Raw genomic sequence first — 18,114 nt, forward strand, 5'->3', positions numbered from 1 at the left:
TTAAATCAGTAGCCGTTGATTATCAACTCAGTTGAATGTGTCATCTCATACTCATCTAGCTGAAGTCAGAAGGGGATGTTGTTCATGTAAAATAATTAGGGGGCTGACATAACTTATGAGGAACTTGGAAGTTACTACACTTTCTAAAAATGCTGATTGGCCTTTTATGACTGCAGGTTGAGTGACATGGTTTGGCTGTGTCACCACCCAAATCTCATCTTGAATTGTAGCTCCCATAATTCCCCTGTGTTGTGGGACAGACCTGGTGGGAGGTAATTGAATCATGGAGGTGGGTCTTTCCGGTGCCATTCTCATGATAGTGAATAAATCCCACAAGATCTGATGGTTTTATAAAGGGGAGTTTCCCAACATAAACTCTCTTGTCTGCCACCATGTAAGATGTGCCTTTCACCTTCTGCCATGACTGTAACTCCTCCCAGCCACGTGGAATCATAAGTCCGTTAAACCTCTTTCTTTTGTAAATTGCCCAGTCTTAAGTAAGTCTTTATCAGCAGTGTGAAAATGGACTAATACACTTAGTGGCCCTTGGGTCACCTTCAATGGACTGTCAATGGGAGAAGAATAATCCTTAAAGATAGATCCCTCCTGGGAAGCAAGGAGCAGAATCCATTTAGTTCTGTGCCCTGATACCTCCTTTGTCCCCAGGATTTGTGCAGCTCCATTTTTTCCCTGTTGCCACAACCGTCTTAGTCCTGATTCTCACGACCACCTCTTGGATTCTTGCAGTTATTCCCCATGCGGTCTACTGGTGGGCAGTCTTCTTCCCACCCTTTCCGCAGGGCTCTGTCCCATCTACCTTCTGGCAGGCCTGCTTTATCGTTTCAGTAACTTACTGCCTTGCACCTCTGGCTGGCCTTCATGGCCTAAGCAGTAAGCCTGCACTTGTCCCTTCAGGCTGGGACACTCCAGGGTGAAAGGGGCACTATGAGTAACTGTGCTGAGGCTGCAGCTGCAGGCTAGCGTCCCAGGATAAACAAGCACCTGCAGTCTTTCTACAAATAGCCCTCATTGGGTATTGCCAGCCTCAGTGTTAAGGAAGATTCCAAGTGTGTGCTGAGGATGGCAGGAGAAAAAGACTGCCCTGTGTGCCTGCCTCAGAAGACAGGTGAAATGCATGCCCTGTATTGGCCAGCTCAATGCTGTCTCTCATTTTGCATATCCATGCTGGATAAAAGGCTTGTTCTTCTTTTTTACATACCTGCTCATCAGAATGGTACCCATTCCGTGGAGCCTAACTTGATACACCATCCTTCAAGAAACATTTCCTGACATACTGGCTTAGTCCATTTTGTGTTGGTATAATACCACCGATGGGGTAATTTAAAGATGATAGAAGTTGATTTTGCTTATGATTCTGGGGGCTGGGAAGTCCAAGATTGAGGAGTTGCATCTGATAAGAGTCTTCTTGCTGTGTCACAACATGGGAGAAGGAATCACAGTAAGAGAGCAAGAAGTAAGGGGGTGAGCTCATCCTTTTAGCAGGAAGCCATTCCCTTAATAACAGCATTAACTCATTTTGCAAACAGAGTCCTTATGACCTTATCACCTCTTAGAAGTGTCACATTCTGAAACCATTGCACTGGGGACTAAGTTCCCAGCACATGAACACTGGCACCATGTGAGATATGCCACATGTGTGGGACACATTTGACCATAGCACCCATCTGACTCAAGATGACCCCTCCTTCCTGTGCCCCTGCTCCCAACTACTGGCCCCTCTTTTACACTATGAATTCCTTGAAGTCCATTATAGGGCCAGCTTATTTGGGGGTCAACTAGCCATCCTTTCACCATCCTGTGTCTGTGCTTTCCATCCATGCCTGAGTCAGAGCGAAGCCCTTACACTTCATTTAGTTCCCTCCAAAGGAATCCCTTTGCAGCAGTGATGAGCACAGCAGAATTACTGAAGACTTTATGGTGGAAAATGGAGAAGGGAGATTACATTGCACACTCTACAGTGAAATCCTAAAAAGTCCTCCTTGCCATGTTCTCTGCTCACTGTTCCTCTTCGTTTGTTCTTGGCCATAGCAGGGAGGCTTCTTCCTTCTTCAGCATCCAGCCTTGGCCAGCTCCTATCACTTCCATCAAGTTAAGCACTTCGTCTCCACCCAGTCTCATTTCAGATGTGCTGAGGGCTCAGAAAACCACAAGAACTCTGCTGTGACTTCCACATGCCCTTTGGTGTCTCATAGGACCCCTTTCTTTAAGCTGCTCATATACAATATATACCCCAAGAAGAATATATACAGTATATACCCCAAGAAGAATTTTGATGCATGAAAATTATTGTCCATTTCCTACATTAATATCCACTGTGGCCTCCTTAAATGCTTTAAAGTGTTTGACGTGTTGAGTTCCCTACACAAAATCCCTTAGAATTATTTGATAATGGCCCCGAGTATTTTCAGAATGACAGCCTGGAATCTAAAGGAAAGAAGTATAATACTAACTCATGTTTGCTGGGTACTGTATGTTTAAGTTTCTGTGTGTTAAGTTCATCATCTCATTTAATGCCAGAATGATACTTGTTCTGCTCTAACCTGACAAGTGCATTATTGAAAATGTGTGCTCACTACTAATTTGAAGCAGTGAAATCTTACTGAAAACAAAACTCAGAGGGATTGCTATGTGAAAGAGCTTCCTCATAAGCAATGATATTCCCTGTGCCATGTTGAAGGGTAGTGGATGGCTTGGTGGAAAGAGGGCCAGTCTGTTCAAATTGGCCCCCTCTATTCCTACCCACAGGGCCTTGCATACGTTACCTTACTTCTTTGATCTTCAGTTTTCTTCACTCTTAAGTGGTCACAGTAACACTGGCCTTGGAGTTTGCTCTTGTGAATATGATGAGCATGCATACAAAAAGCATGTAACATCTACAGGTTCTCAGTATCCATGCCCCTTTCCTCTCCTTCTCACTCCTTCCTGTGCCCCCAAGCCTGGCCCTGTTACACAGGGAAGGGGTCATCCTGGCAGCAGTGGCCATGGGGACAACACCCCACACATGAGGCCTCAGCACCTCGCACCTTGTCCTGCTGTAGCAGCCATTGCTGCCCTCTGAGGCCTGGAAACAGGCTTCACCTATGCTTTGCTGCTTTTAAGGACCAAATTCATTTTAAGGACAGAATCTCACTCTGTCGCCCTAGCCACAGTGCAGTGGCATGATCATAGCTCATTGTAGCCTCCATTTTCTGGGCTCAAGTGATCCTTTTGCCCAAGCCTCCCAAGTAGCTGGGACTACAAATGTGTGCCACCACACACCACTAATTTAAAAAAAAATTCTTTGTAGAAACAGGAGCTTACCTTGTTGCCCAGCCTGGTCTTAAATTCCTGGACTCAAATAATCTTCCCACCTCCACATCCCAAAGTGCCAGGATTACAGGTGCGAGCCACCGTGCCTGGCCTCTGGTGCTTTTCTGAATCCGGTGCTCTGTCTCTTCTGCTTCCATCCAGGCATGGACATCCCCTGAGCTAGGCCACGTGCATCCCTCTTCCCTTGCTCCAGGAACAGCAGTGGGGCCTCCTTCCTGAGCTTGCTCGGAGTTCACACAGATCTCAGCTGCACGCAGAGCTCCCACAGGCCCCAACATGAATCCAGAGCTCACACAGGTCTCAGCATGCACCCAGACCACACAGACCTCAGCTGCACCGGGAGCTCACACAGTCTCACCTATACTCAAGAGTCCACACAGGCCCCAGTATGCACCCCGAGTTCACACAGGCCTCTGCATGCACCCAGTGTTCACACAGGCCCCACCTGCACCCAGAGTTCACACAGGCCTCTGCAGCACCCAGAGTTCACACAGGCCTCTGCATGCAACCAGAGTTCACACAGGCCTCTGCATGCACCCAGTGTTCACACAGGCCTCCCCTGCACCCAGAGCCCACACAGGCCCCACCTGCACCCAGAGTTCACACTGGCCTCTGCATGCAACCAGAGTTCACACAGGCCTCTGCATGCACCCAGTGTTCACACAGGCCTCCCCTGCACCCAGAGCCCACACAGGCCCCACCTGCACCCGGAGCTCACACTGGCCCCAGCATGCACCCGGAGCCCTTGTTCTTGTCCCTCTTTTCTCAAAAAATGGCACAGCCCCTCACCTGACTTTGTTTCCACATTAGATCTTCCAAACAATATTTTACTTTCCAGCCCTGATTTTTCTGTTTTAATAGTACTCATTGTGTTTGACTGTTTTAAGGTGCAAGTTTTAGACACTGGAGGACTTTCCATATATAAAATTTAATGCCCCAAAATTTATTTCGACACTAGTTGTATTCACTGGGTCATTCTGTAATTTAGATCAGCATTTTACTTCACATATATTTTAAATTTTAAAAGCTCATATTCGAAGTATGTTTTCCATTTCTATGTTTCTACTCTTAAGTTAATGAAATATTGATAGCAATTTCAGGTTTTACTGAATCAGTTTTATTGACATTTTTAGTATATTTGCTGCCAACCTAAAATATCATGGAGCTAATTAGTGTTTTGTACAGAAAGGTAAAGGAAAGTCTTGGGGTCCTTAAATTTGGGATCACAGCATGAGCATGGCAGGTTATCAAAGTATACATCACTCACTGGAAAAATGAACAGTGTTCAGCAGTTCTCACACTTGTTATCAACCATGGGGACTCTTAGCAGGATTGTGTTTGAGGTAAGCATGTGTGATGAGTCTGGGATCAAATGATGTGGTGAACATGTTTAAACATTGATATATCTTAACTGTTTTTTGCAGAAATACTCTCTAAAGAGTATCCCTTTGGATGAGGCTGTAAAATTAATCCAGATTGCTGAGAGGGCACGGCAAGGTCGCCTAAGGGCATTATTCATGAAGCAAATTTTTCTGCAAGAATATAAAGCAAAGCAATCCAAGATGCTTGGCAAGAAAGTGATGGATCCCTGGGCTGCTGCACTCCGCATTCAGAAGGTGAAAACACAGGGCTCCTGGAGTTGGGGTACAAGGTGTCTTATATATTAAAGATGCATCCCAACTTAGTGGGTGAGCTCCAGCACTCAAACCCCAAATCCTGTCCTTAATAGAACTAGATTACGTTCCACAAAGATTTATTAGCTTACCCTGGGGAAACCGTTAACTAAGCTTGGTCGTATTTTCAAATTTTTACTCTAAATATGTGTTAAACGCAGGGCATTTTATTCAAATATTGTTAAAGACCATTGATAATTGTTGAATGTTGCTAAAATGCAGTCAGGTTATAAATCCATTATGAATTTTTTAATACATTCACACGCAGATATATATAATTACAGAAGGGGGAGCAGGCCTTAATAGCTTCCAGAAACATGCAGCAGCCACCACTAATAACCAGTACATCAGTGTCCCTTCTAGAAGGAATCCTTAAGGTTTTAAGGTTTCCTTTTCTTGTCAGATAAGCATCATGGATTTGTGCCCCATTTTTTTTCAAATAGAGGCTATGGTTACTCACAGAGAAACACAGCAGATGGCAATGTGATACAAACTAGCATTAGGTTTCAGAGAAAATAAGTCTAAGGACATAAAATTGGGCCAGAGATCAGGACTCTTTGTCCCTAATTTTCCCTGAATAGGAATAGGAGAAGGTGGTGGGGAAGGATGGATAAGACACTGTTTTCTTTCAGGTTTCTGTGGGAATATAAAGTTTTAGCAACTGAGTTAAAAGCTTGAGTTGTACAGTTCTTGGAGGTTACTGTATTTCCCCACATTACTTTGGACATTTTCTTTTAAAACCATGAAGTGCCATCCTTAGATCTAGCCTCACATTCCTGCTACCTAGAAGTTTCTCTTGAAGAAACCAAGGTAAAGGAATCTCACTAATAACAATTGCAAGTGAGTTCTGTGGTTCATTCTTCTTAACAATTTGTTTGCCTGTGATCAAGGAGAAAAAAATATTCCATCAACACACAAGTACAACCTAGAGCTTATGATTAGTTGGCATTTTGAGACATGCAACTTACATAGGAGAAACAGCAAACCAGGTTTTCTTTATATTTTTATGTATTCAGCAAGTAACCATTTATTTGTTTTTAGGCTTGGCGAGGTTTCTATGAATGTAAGAACACTGAAAAACTGAGAGAAAAGGAGATGATCTTCCTGGGTATGGTGAGTTTTTTTTAAGAGATAGCACCTGGTTTTCTTAAAGACCATAGAATATGTGAGACTGTATCTTTAGAGAGTTTTTGAGGGAAGAAAGGAAAGAAAAATAAATGATTTAATGGAATGGAGTCACCCGTATGATACAGAAGCCTGCCCAGGGAGATGTGAGGACATCAGGGTTCTATCCATTTACACGTCTCTGCACAAGATGCGGGAACCATATGGTCGTCCCAGCTATTCAGGAGGCTGAGGCAGGGGAATCACTTAAACCCGGGAGGCAAAGGTTACAGTGAGCTGAGATCACACCACTGCATTCCAGCCTGGCAACAGAGCAAGACTCTATCAAAAAAAAAAAAAAAGCCACGCATTTGTTGTCTCATAGTTTCTGAGGGCCAGGAATCTGGGCACATCTTAATTAGGTAGAATCTCACAAGGCTGTAGTCAAGGTATCAGCCACGGCTGAGGTCTCATCTGAGGGTCAACTATGGAAGGAGTTGCTTCTAAGCTTGTATCGTTGCTTGCAGGATTCTGTTCCCTGTGGGGCATCAGATCCTGGGCCACAGTTCATGCCAGCTGTTAGCTGGGGGCAGGCCCTAGCTCCATGTCATGTGGGCTTTTCCATGTGGCAGCTGGCTTCATCTAAGTTGGTAAGGAGAGAGGGGCTGCTCAGAATCTTATGCAAATGGTCACAGAAGTGGCATTTCATCAGTTTTTCCCAGTCACATTGATTAGAAGCAAGTTATGGGGCCACCAACACTCAAGGGGAGGGGATTACATGAGGGAAGAGGACCAGGAAATGGGGTCACTGGGACCATCTTAGAGTTTGTCTGCTGCTAAAGATTTCTCTGCATGCTTTGCATGATTGAGTGCACAGCCTCTGAGGAAGGCTGACTTGTACTCTGCCTCCCACAGGAGCCCATTCTCTTTCACCAAACTGCAATTGGCCTCCCTACAGATCCCACTGCCAGGCTGGGCTCTGTCTCCTGCAGTAGCCCAGAATGTGTCTTCTTTCCCTTTCATGTGACAACCCCTCAAGTACTTGGAAGCAGCTGTCAAACCCTCTGAAGCCAATTCTTTGCAAAGCTCATTATGACCAGAGATGGGGACCCGTCCTAGTGGGGCTTTCTTTGTTCTTGTTGACCCACTCAGTTTTCATTAAAGGATGTTGTAATTTCAAAAAGAAAAGAAACAAAGCTCTTTTGGGACTTGTTCCAGCATTGACCAAAGGTGTGTTCTGGTGAGCTACATAGCTTGATGCCCCCTATTTAGTGCCCAGATAAAAATGTTGAAATGGTAACATTGATAAATGCAATGACTACATCTTTGAAAATGCTAATAGCATACAAAACTCTGGTGAGGCTAATCAAGAAAAGAATAAAAGAAAACACAAATGTATGGCAAATATGTATACATGTGTATATGTAGATATGCAAACATATGATATATATTATGTATACATACATATATGTAACATATATATGTGGTCATACATACACAGTATACAATAACCACAGGCACTAGCAAATTTAAAACTATTAGGTGATGTTATGAGCAACTGTGATCATAAAATAAAAAATATTGAACAGAGAAAATTGTCTAGGGAAGTATAAATAGCAAAACTGACAAAAGGAGAAGAAATCTAAATGATATAATCATGTAGCAAATGCTGAAAAGATTTTCAAAGTCCCTCTGTTAGTTTGGATCCTGTGAGAGCAGAGGGTATGGTGGAATTAGGCATGCAAGAGATATATTAGGAGAAGGTCTGTAAAGAATAAAGGGAGACCCCCAAAGAAGGCAGGAAGAACCCTCAGGTCGGGACACAGGTCACGTGACTGGGAAGGAGGCACCAAGGAATGAGGGCTGAGAAGGGGGAGTCTGACTGTAGCACAGTGTCCATAAGGAAACTTAAATCACTTTTAAAAATCCATGCTAACCAAAGAAAAGAGAACCAAGAAGGATGATACTCAGTTTGGGCAAGTACCCAGTGGCAGTACAATCTCAAGGACTGCTACTGAGGGTTTACCTGCCCACCTTTCTGAGTTCAGTTTGTCTCATTACAAACACACCTTTTTTCCCAGTAATACCAAACCTTGGAATTTCTTTGCTACAAAAAAAATAAATAAATAAAAAAGCCAAGAATATGAGCAAAGTATACAGTATGTAGCTATTCGTATCAGTATGATTTTAGAATTGTAAGAAATTGGTGCCCAGAAATAGTTAGTTATAATATTCCATTGCGTGTCTCTAGAAGTGATGTTTTAGAGTTTCTACATATTTTGGGAAATGTAAAAACAGGGCACCACCGTCCTATTTTTAAATTTTTGCTTAGTCTGACATCTTTCAGCAATAAACATGTGTTTTATTTCTGAAAATATTACAGATAAAATGCATGTTCAAAATTATGTCAGAGGGGAAAAAGACATGAATCATGACTTAAATAATTTGTAGCTTTTAAAATTGTACCTTAATTAAATAATAGCCAATTTGAAATACATTTTGCCAATTCTATGTACTTAACAAATGTGTATATCAGGTAGGACAAAAATTGTGATATGATTTTTTTTATTTCTATGTATTTATAACAGTAGACAGAGTAGAAATGTCAGAGAATCATGTAAGAAGTAGAACAAATACAGCATTTTAACCAATGTAAGGATATGGTGTTCTTTATAATGTTCTTTTCTTTTTAGATTTAAGTGTTAATTTCTAATACTGCCTTCCTCTTTTCACTTTCAAGGAAAATAAATAAAGCGGTCACCACTATGTGGTTTTGATACTTTAAATCCTTTTGTTCTGTGATCAACCATAAACATAACCATTTAAGTCACATTTTAATTAAGTCTTCCTGTATAAATATTATATTTTCTTTTGGGGGATTTTAGGATTTAAAATAAATTAAAAGATTTTGCTAGCAGTATTAAGTAGAGCTAAAATACAATTTAGTTCAGTTTTCAGATATTGCCATGTAATTTTCATTGGTTTTACAATGGCACATTGTAAATGACAAACAACACGGCAAGTCCGTTTAGTTTTAGAATAGTTTACATTTTACTCCGGCCCCTCGCCCTGCGTTGCTCCACCTGCAGTCGTGGCCTCTTCACATGGCCTTTGTTGTTAGCCTGGAATCATTTTGTTTGAGGAAAGAATTCAAATCCATGTTCCAGGAACTTGGAACTGCCTAGTTTCCTAATGAAGGGGCATGGTCTCACCACATCTGTGTTTGTAAACTCTCAACTTGTGGTAACCAGTCTTACTGCCTTAAAAATCATGGGAATTAACCCCAGAAGAGCAGATATTAGTTCAGAAATATATTGATTTTGTCACCTACATTCTTGACTTCTGTTTGATCTTTGTATTTCAAAAATAAGCCAACATTTGCTTTTGGAAATTGGGAACCCCTTTGGACCCAACCTGTCTTTTGCTTTTTAGTTGTTTAGGTGTGCTGTCAGAATCCAATGGGTCAGCAATTTCTGCCAGTTGTTATAAATTTTTATGATTTAGAGATTCACCATAAAAGAGAAGGAAATTCTGACCCATGCTGCAGCATGGGTAAACCTGAAGGACATTATGCTAAGTGAAAAAAACTAGTCATAAAAAGACAAATACAGTATGATTTCACCTATCTGCACTATCTAAAGTAGTTAAATTCATGCAGGCAAAAAGTAGCGGGTGGTTGTCAGGGCCTAGGGGAAAGGAGAAAAGAAGAGTTGTTGCTTAATGGGAACAGAGTTTCCATTTTTAAGATGAAAAAGTTCTAAAGATCTGTTGCACAATAATGTGAATATAGTTAACACTACTTAACTGCACACTAAAAAATCGTTAGAATTATTGTTTTCTAGTCAGAAACATACTTTTTAATGCCGGCATATCACTGCATTATATGTCTTATATTACATTTTTTTTCCCACAATTAAATTTGTTTTAAAAAATTCACTGGCACATTGAAATGTATACTGAAATTCTATATAAACCATGGCTCTTAGCTAGTGGCAGAAATACAAAATAAAAATTACATGAGATTCTACTATAATTTCATTGACTCCAAGATACCATCAATCGTAAGATGCACCATTACTTTTAGGCACCATTAAGAAAAAAAAAACTACCAAATAAGCCAAAACACAACGTTGATTGTAATATACATCCATCCCTAATTTCAGATATGCTAAACTATGAAATACATGCATCTTAGAATTAGTGAAATGGGGTAAGTGGTGTCTGTCTTATTAGCAAAATATTAAAAGTTTTTAAAATTGTAATTATTGACAAGGTGGTGATAAGATGCTCATTCTTAACACAAGGGGTTAAATGGACCCAACCTTTCTGAAAGCCAGCTGGCAAGTTGCCACAAGATGGTTAAGATATTTATATTCTTCATCCTTAAGTTATATTTGTTTCTTAAGATAACCTCCAAAAATAGAGATTTAGGTGCATAGAAGTTCCTGACAGTGTTCCTTTTAATAATGAAAAATTGGAAATATTTTAATATTCTTACAGTATGTATCAAGTTAAATAATTACAATGTTAAATAATTTATGATGTAGTGATATGCCAACATTAAAAAGTATGTTTCTGACTAATTTTGACTACATAAAAATGCTCAAGGTAAAAATTCAGGATTGAGAATTATACATATAATGTGTCTAATTCTAAAGCATATAGACTTCAACTAAAGTATAAAGACTTCAACTAAATATATACACACATCCATGCACATACAAAAGAAAGAAAGAAAATATGCCAAGTCTGAGTAAAATTCATGTTTTAATGTGTGAGCTTTGGGATATTTCTTTTTTTGTCTGTAATCATCTGCATTTTCTAAAATAGTTAAATTTTACTTTGTTAATTAAAAAAACACACACACATTTAAAAGTAAAAGCAGCCTACCAAAATGTCAGAATAGAAGCAATCTAGCTTCACTCCCCACAACGGAAAATCAAAAACAAATACCCAGCACCCAGATTATCACCAGCAATATCCCATAACTCAGATATGAAGACGAGATGACCTCCAGGGCCACAGAGAAGTGAAACAGCTCTGAGCTAATAGCAAGCAAATCAGACTTCTATATCCACGATGCTCCTCCCCGCATTCTGCTAGGCATCTCATGTATGAAAAATCCCTCCCAGACGAATGGTTTCTACACTGAGATCAAAGTAAACAGCCAGATTTCCCATCTTGGGTTCTCTTGCAAGAGAACTATGCTGGCCTCAACCTATAGAAATCATCATGAGTATCTATAGGGACAAAAACTTATTAGGGCAGCCAGAGACAAAGGGAAAGGCAGGACTAGCGTCCCCAGCCCACAAAACTCTTCTCTGTATCTTGGCCAAAAGAGATGCAAAATCAGAATGACTGTTCAGCAGCACCACACTGTAGGAGGGAGGCTCCACAGGTCCTCTGAGCACAAGCCACTAGCCAGCCTTCCTGCATGGCAGGGGTATTCCCTTTGGGACCCTCCCCACTGGGACAGGCAGCACTCCAAACATTTGCTAGAGCAAATGCAAACCGGGGCTTAAGATTCCATCCAGTACTAAAAAGGAGGCAGTGACCTAGCAATAAAGGAGATTCAACAAGTAAATTGCGAAAGCTCTAAGCAAACTTATCGAAAGGAAACCAAACAATCCAGACAGAAAAGACTGAATAAATAACTAATTCTTCAATGAAAAGACGAAGACATGCACCAACAAGAAATAATAGCAAACAGGAAATGTGGCCTCCCAAATGAAACAAAGCAAGAAGCCAGTGACTGACCCTAATGGGATGGCAACGTGTGCACCCTTGGATCAATAATTCAAAATAGCAATTTCAAGGAAATTCAACAAACTCCAATATAACACAGGGAAGCAATTTGGAAATTTATCAGAAAATTTTAACAGGGAAATTTAACAAAGGTATTGAAATAATTTTTTAAAAAATCAAACAAATCCTGGAACTGATAAATACATTTGCTGGATAGAAAAATACATTAGATGTCCTTAACAGCAAAATGGATCAAGCAGAGTAAAGATTCAGCTTGAAGGCAAACTATTTGAAAATACGCAGTCGGAGGAGAAAAAAATAAAAGAATGAAAAGGAATGAAGAATGCTTACAATATATAGAAAATTACCTCAGAAGAACAAATTCAACAATCATTAGTATTCAAGAGACAATTGATAAAGGGTAGAAAACTTATTCAAAGGAATAACAGAAAACATTTCAAACCTAGGGAAAGATAAAAATATCCAAGTATAGGAAGGTTAGAGATCACCAAACAATTCAATCTAAATAAGACTATCCCAAGGTGTATAATAATCAAACTCTCAAAAGTCAAGTATAGCAATGGCATTCTAAAAGCAACATGAAGCTCTTAAGTTTAGTTAGATCCCATTTGTCTATTTTGGCTTTTGTTGCCATTGCTTTTGGTGTTTTAGTCGTGAAGTTCTTGCCTATGCCTATGTCCTGAATGGTATTGCCTAGGTTTTCTTCTAGGGTTTTTTTTTTTTTTTTTTTTTTTTTTTTTTTTTGAGATGGAGTTTCGCTCTTGTTACCCAGGCTGGAGTGCAATGGGGCAATCTCGGCTCACCTCAACCTCCGCCTCCTGGGTTCAGGCAATTCTCCTGCCTCAGCCTCCCTAGTAGCTGGGACTACAGGCACGTGCCACCATGCCCAGCTAATTTTTGTATTTTTAGTAGAGACGGGTTTCACCATGTTGACCAGGATGGTCTCAATCTCTTGACCTCGTGATCCACCCGCCTCGGCCTCCCAAAGTTCTGGGATTACAGGCGTGAGCCACCGCGCCCGGCTCTTCTAGGGTTTTTATGGTGTTAGACCTTATGTTTAAATCTTTAACCCATCTGGAGTTATTTTTTGTATAAGGTGTAAGGAAGGGGTGTATCATTAGAATGAACTGGCAACGAACAGAATGGGAAAAAAAATTTTGCAAGCTATCCATCTGACAAAAAGCTAAAATCCGGAATCTACGAAGAACTTAAACAAATTTACAAGAAAAAAAGCAACCCCATCAAAAAGTGGACAAAGGATATGAACAGATGCTTTTCAAAGGAAGACATTTATGCAGCCAACAAACATATGAAAAAATGCTCATCATCACTGGTCATTAGAGAAATGCAAATCAAAACCACATTGAGATACCATCTCACGCCAGTTAGAATGGCAATCATTAAAAAATCTGGGAACACCAGATGCTGGCGAGGATGTGGAGGAATAGGATCACTTTTACACTGTTGGTGGGGGTGTAAATTAGTTCAAACATTGTGGAAGACAGTGTGGCAATTCCTCAAGGATCTAGAAATAGAAATACCATTTGACGCAGCAATCCCATTACTGGGTATATATCCAAAGGATTATAAATCGTTCCATTATAAAGACACATGCACATGTATGTTCATTGCAGCACTGTTTACAATAGCAAAGACCTGAAACCAATCCAAATGCCCATCAATGATAGACTGGATAAAGAAAATGTGACACATATACACCACGGACTACTATGCAGCCATAACAAAGGATGAGTTCATGTCCTTTGCAGGGACATGGATGAAGCTGGCAACCGTCATTCTCAGCAAACTGACACAAGAACAGAAAACCAAATACCACATGTTCTCACTAATAAGTGGGTGTTGAACAATGAGAACACATGGACACAGAGAGGGGAACATCATACACTGGGGTCTTTTGGGGGCCAGAGGGCTAGGGTAGGGATAGCAGGGGGTGGAGAGGTTGAGGAGAGATAACATTAGGAGAATACCTAATGTAAGTAACAGGGGGGTGGATGAAGCAAACTACCACGTCATGTGTATACCTATGTAACAATCCTGCAAGATCTGCACCTGTACCGCAGAACTTAAAGTATAATAATAGAAAAAGACACAGATGGACTTAAGGCAAAGGAATAGAATAAGATATTCCATGCAAATGGACAAAAGTACAGGAGTATGTATACTTCTGTTAGATAAAATAGACTACAAACCGGCCAGGTGCAGTGGCTCATGCCTGTAATCCAGGTGAGGCCTAGGTGGGTGGATCATTTGAAGTAACAGGTTCAAGACCAGCCTGGCCAACATGGTGAAACCCTGCTCCTATTAAGAATACAAAAATTAGCTGTAGTGTCAAGCACCTGTAGTCCCAGCTACTCAAGAGGCTGAGGCAGAAGAATCGCTTGAATGAAAGAGCAAGACTCTATCTCAAAAAATAAAAATAATTTAAAAATAGACAACAAACCAAGCATTGTAAAAAACAGCCCCAAAAGACAACTATATATAATGGGGTCAATTCAGCAAGAGAATGTAACAATTCAGTAAGAAAATATAACAATTATAAATAGATATGAAACTTACACTGAAGCACCCAAATATAAAGCAGACATTAAATCTATCTAAAGGGAGAGAGAAACTGCAATACAATAATAGTAGGTGTCTTTAACACCCCATTCTCAGTAGTGGACAGATCATCCAGACAGAAAATCAACAAAGAAGCATAAGAATTAAGCTATACAGTTGACCAAATGGACCTAACTGACATTTACAGAACATTTTACCCAGCTGCTGCAGTATACCCATTTTTCTCATCAGCACATGGAATAGTCTCCAGAATAGACTATGTGTTCGGCCACAAAACAAATTTTTAAAATTTGAAATCGTATCAAGTATCTTTCCTGACGACAATGGAATAAAACTAGAAATCAATAAAAAGAGAAAACTTGGGAATTATACAAACATGGAAATTAAACAACATGCTCATGGATGACCACTGGGTCAATGAAGAAATTAAGAAGAAAATTTAAAAATTTCCTGAAACAAATGAAAATGGAAACCAACATATGAAAATCTATGGGATATAACAAAAGCAGCACTAGGAGAGATGTTTAGAGCAAATTAAGGCCTACATCAGAAAAACAGAAAGAGCTCAAACAACCTAATAGTGCATCTCAAGGTACTAGAGAAAACAAACCCAAAATTAGTGAAAAGAAAGAAGGAAAGATCAGAGCAGAAATAAATGAAATTGAGACTAAAACACACACACATATCAACAAAATGAAAAGTTGAGTTTTTGAAAAGTTTACAAAATTGACAGACTTTTAACTAGACTAACTAGGAGGGAAAAAGAAGACTCCAATAAAAGAAATCAGAAATTTAAGAGGAGACATAACAATGATACCACAAAAATACATAGGATCTTTAGAAACTATGACAAACAACTGTACACCAACAATTTGGAAAGCCTACAAGAAACAGATAAATGTCTGAACACTTAACAACCTACCAAAATTGGACCATGAAGAAACAAAACCTGAACAGACCAGTGATGACTAACGAGATTGAATCAATAATAAAAAGCATCCCATCAAAGAAAAGCCCAGGATCTGATGAATTCACTGCTGAATTCCATTAAACATTTAAAGAAGAACTAATACCAATACTGCCCAAACTATTTTTTTAAAAATTAAAGAAAAGAAAAGACCAGTTGATATTTGAACCACATAGGTTTGACCTGCATGGGCCCATTTATTAGCAGATTTTTCTTTTGCCTCTGCCACCTTTAAGACAGCAAGACCAACTCCTCCTCTTTCTCCTCCTCCTCAGCTTACTCAGTTTGAAGACAATGAGGATGAAAATTTTTATGATGATCCACTTCAACTTAGTGAAATAATCTTCTCTTTCTTATGGTTTTAATAACCTTTTCTCTCACTTCGCTGTAAAAATACAGTATGTAATACGTGTAAAATATAAAATATGTGTTAATGGACTGTTTACATTATCAGTAAGGCATCTGGTCAACAGTAGGCTATTAGTAGTTAAGTTTTGGGGAGTCAAATGCTATGTGCAGATTTTTTTTACTGTGTGTGGCACCAGCACTTCTAACCCCCATGTTGTTCAAGAGTCAAGGGTACTTTTCAACTCATTATATAAGGCCTGATACCAAAGCCAGACATACACAAAAAAAGAAAACTACAGGCCAACATTCCTGATGAACATAGATGGAGAAGTCCTCAACAAAACGCTAACAAACCAAATTCAATAATACATTAAAAAGATCATTCACAACAATGAGAACACGTGGATACAGGGAGGAGAACAACACACACTGAGGACTGTTGGAGTGGGGGGCAGGCAGAGAGCAAGTTAATGCATGTGGGGCTTCATACCTAGGTGATGAGTTGATAGGTGCAGCAAACCACCATGGCACACGTTTACCTATGTAACAAACCTGCACATCCTGCACATGTACCCTGGAAATTAAATTTTAAAGAATACAATCGGCGGGGGGAAAAAAAAGATCATTCACCATGACCCAGTGGGATTCATCCCAGGGATGGAAGAATGGTTCAACATGCACAAATCAATAAACATGAAACATCACATCAACAGAACCAAGAACAAAAACCATGTGATCATTTCAATAGATGCTGAAAAAGCATTCAATAAAAGTCATGGTGAAAATGTTCATCACATGTACCCCAAAACCTAAAATGCAATAAAAAAAAAACATGGAAAAAAAAAATAAAAGTCAACATCCCTTTATGATAGAAACTCTAAACAAACTGGGCACTGAAAGAACATACCTCCAAACAATAAAGGCAATATATGACAAACCCACAGCTAACATCATACTGAATGGGGGAAAATAGAAGGCCTTTCCTCTATGCTCTGGAACAGGACAAGATGCCCACTCTCACAGCTTTTATTCAACATAATACTGAAAGTCCTAGCCAGAGTAATTTGGCAAGAGAAATAAATCAAAGACATCCAAATTGGAAAGAAAGATGTAGTATTAGCCTTTTTTGCAGATGACGTGATCTTATAGCTAGGAAAACCTAAAGAATCCGTCAAAAAACAGTTAGAATTTATAAATGAATTCAGTAAAGTTACAGGACACAAACCAGCACACAAAAAATCAGTAGCATTTCTATAGCTGACAGTGAAAAATCTAAAAAAAATCAAAAAAAATCCAATTTACAGTAACTACAAAAATATGAAACACCTAGGAATAATTTAAACCAAAGAAGTAAAAGATTTCTACAAGGAAAACTATAAAACACTGAGAGAAAAATTGAAGAGAACATAAAAAATGGAATGATATGCCATGCTCATGGATTGGAAGAATTAATATTGTTAAAGTGTGAATACTACCCAAGAAATGTACAGATTTAGTGTGATCCCTATCAAACTAACAATGATATTCTTCACAAAATAGAAAAAAAATTCTAAAATTCCTATGGAACCACAAGAGACCATGAATAGCCCAAACAATCCTGAGCAAAAAGAGCAAAGTGGGAGGTATTGCATACACTACCTGACTTCAAAATATACTACAAAGCAGTAGTAACCAAAACAGCATGATATTGGCTTGAAAAGAGATACAGAGACCAATGAAAAATGGAAAACCCTGAAATAAATCCATGCATTTACAGCCAATTCATTTTCAACAGAGCTCCAAGAACAGACATGGAAGAAATGACAGTCTCTTCAGTAAATGAGGCTAGAAAAACTGGGTAACCATATGCAGAAGAATAAAGCTAGACACCTGTATCTCACCATTCGCAAAATCAAATCAAAATGCATTTTATCAAAAAGACAAAAAATAATGGATTCTGGCAAGAATGTGGAGAAAAAGGAGCACTCCTGCACTATTGGTGGGAATGGAAATGAGTATAGCCGATATGGTAAACAGCATGGAAGTTCCTCAAGAGACTAAAAATAGAACTATTTAGCTGATAGAGCCGTTAAAAGTAATGGCAAAACCCGCAACTGCTTTTGCACCAACCTAATACCATATGGTCCAGCAATCAATCCCACTATTGAGCGCATATCCAAAAGAAAGGAGACCAATACATCGAGGAGATATCTGCACTTGCATATGCATTGTAGCACTGTTCACAGTAGCCAAGATATGGCTATTGTGCCTATTTTCGTACAATAGACTAAGTGCCTATTAACAGATAAGTGAGTAAAGAAAATGTGGTATGTACATACACAATGGAATATTATTCAGCCACAAAAA

At 39.5% G+C, this 18,114-nt stretch overlaps 1 protein-coding gene across 3 annotated transcripts in view; it reads left to right on the forward strand.

Moving 5' to 3' along the window:
* The window catches only part of DRC11 (dynein regulatory complex subunit 11), a 174,468-nt gene that overhangs the window by 11,738 nt on the left and 144,616 nt on the right, over positions 1 to 18,114 (forward strand). For all 3 annotated transcript variants that reach the window (XM_003936741.4, XM_074398811.1, XM_074398812.1), the window contains exons 4-5: positions 4,755 to 4,946; positions 6,045 to 6,116. In XM_003936741.4, the coding sequence (XP_003936790.1) occupies positions 4,755 to 4,946; positions 6,045 to 6,116 (264 nt within the window). The remainder of the gene's footprint in view (positions 1 to 4,754; positions 4,947 to 6,044; positions 6,117 to 18,114) is intronic.

The sequence above is a fragment of the Saimiri boliviensis genome, chromosome 5, assembly GCF_048565385.1.
Source record: "Saimiri boliviensis isolate mSaiBol1 chromosome 5, mSaiBol1.pri, whole genome shotgun sequence".
In the NCBI taxonomy this organism is placed as follows: domain Eukaryota; kingdom Metazoa; phylum Chordata; class Mammalia; order Primates; family Cebidae; genus Saimiri; species Saimiri boliviensis.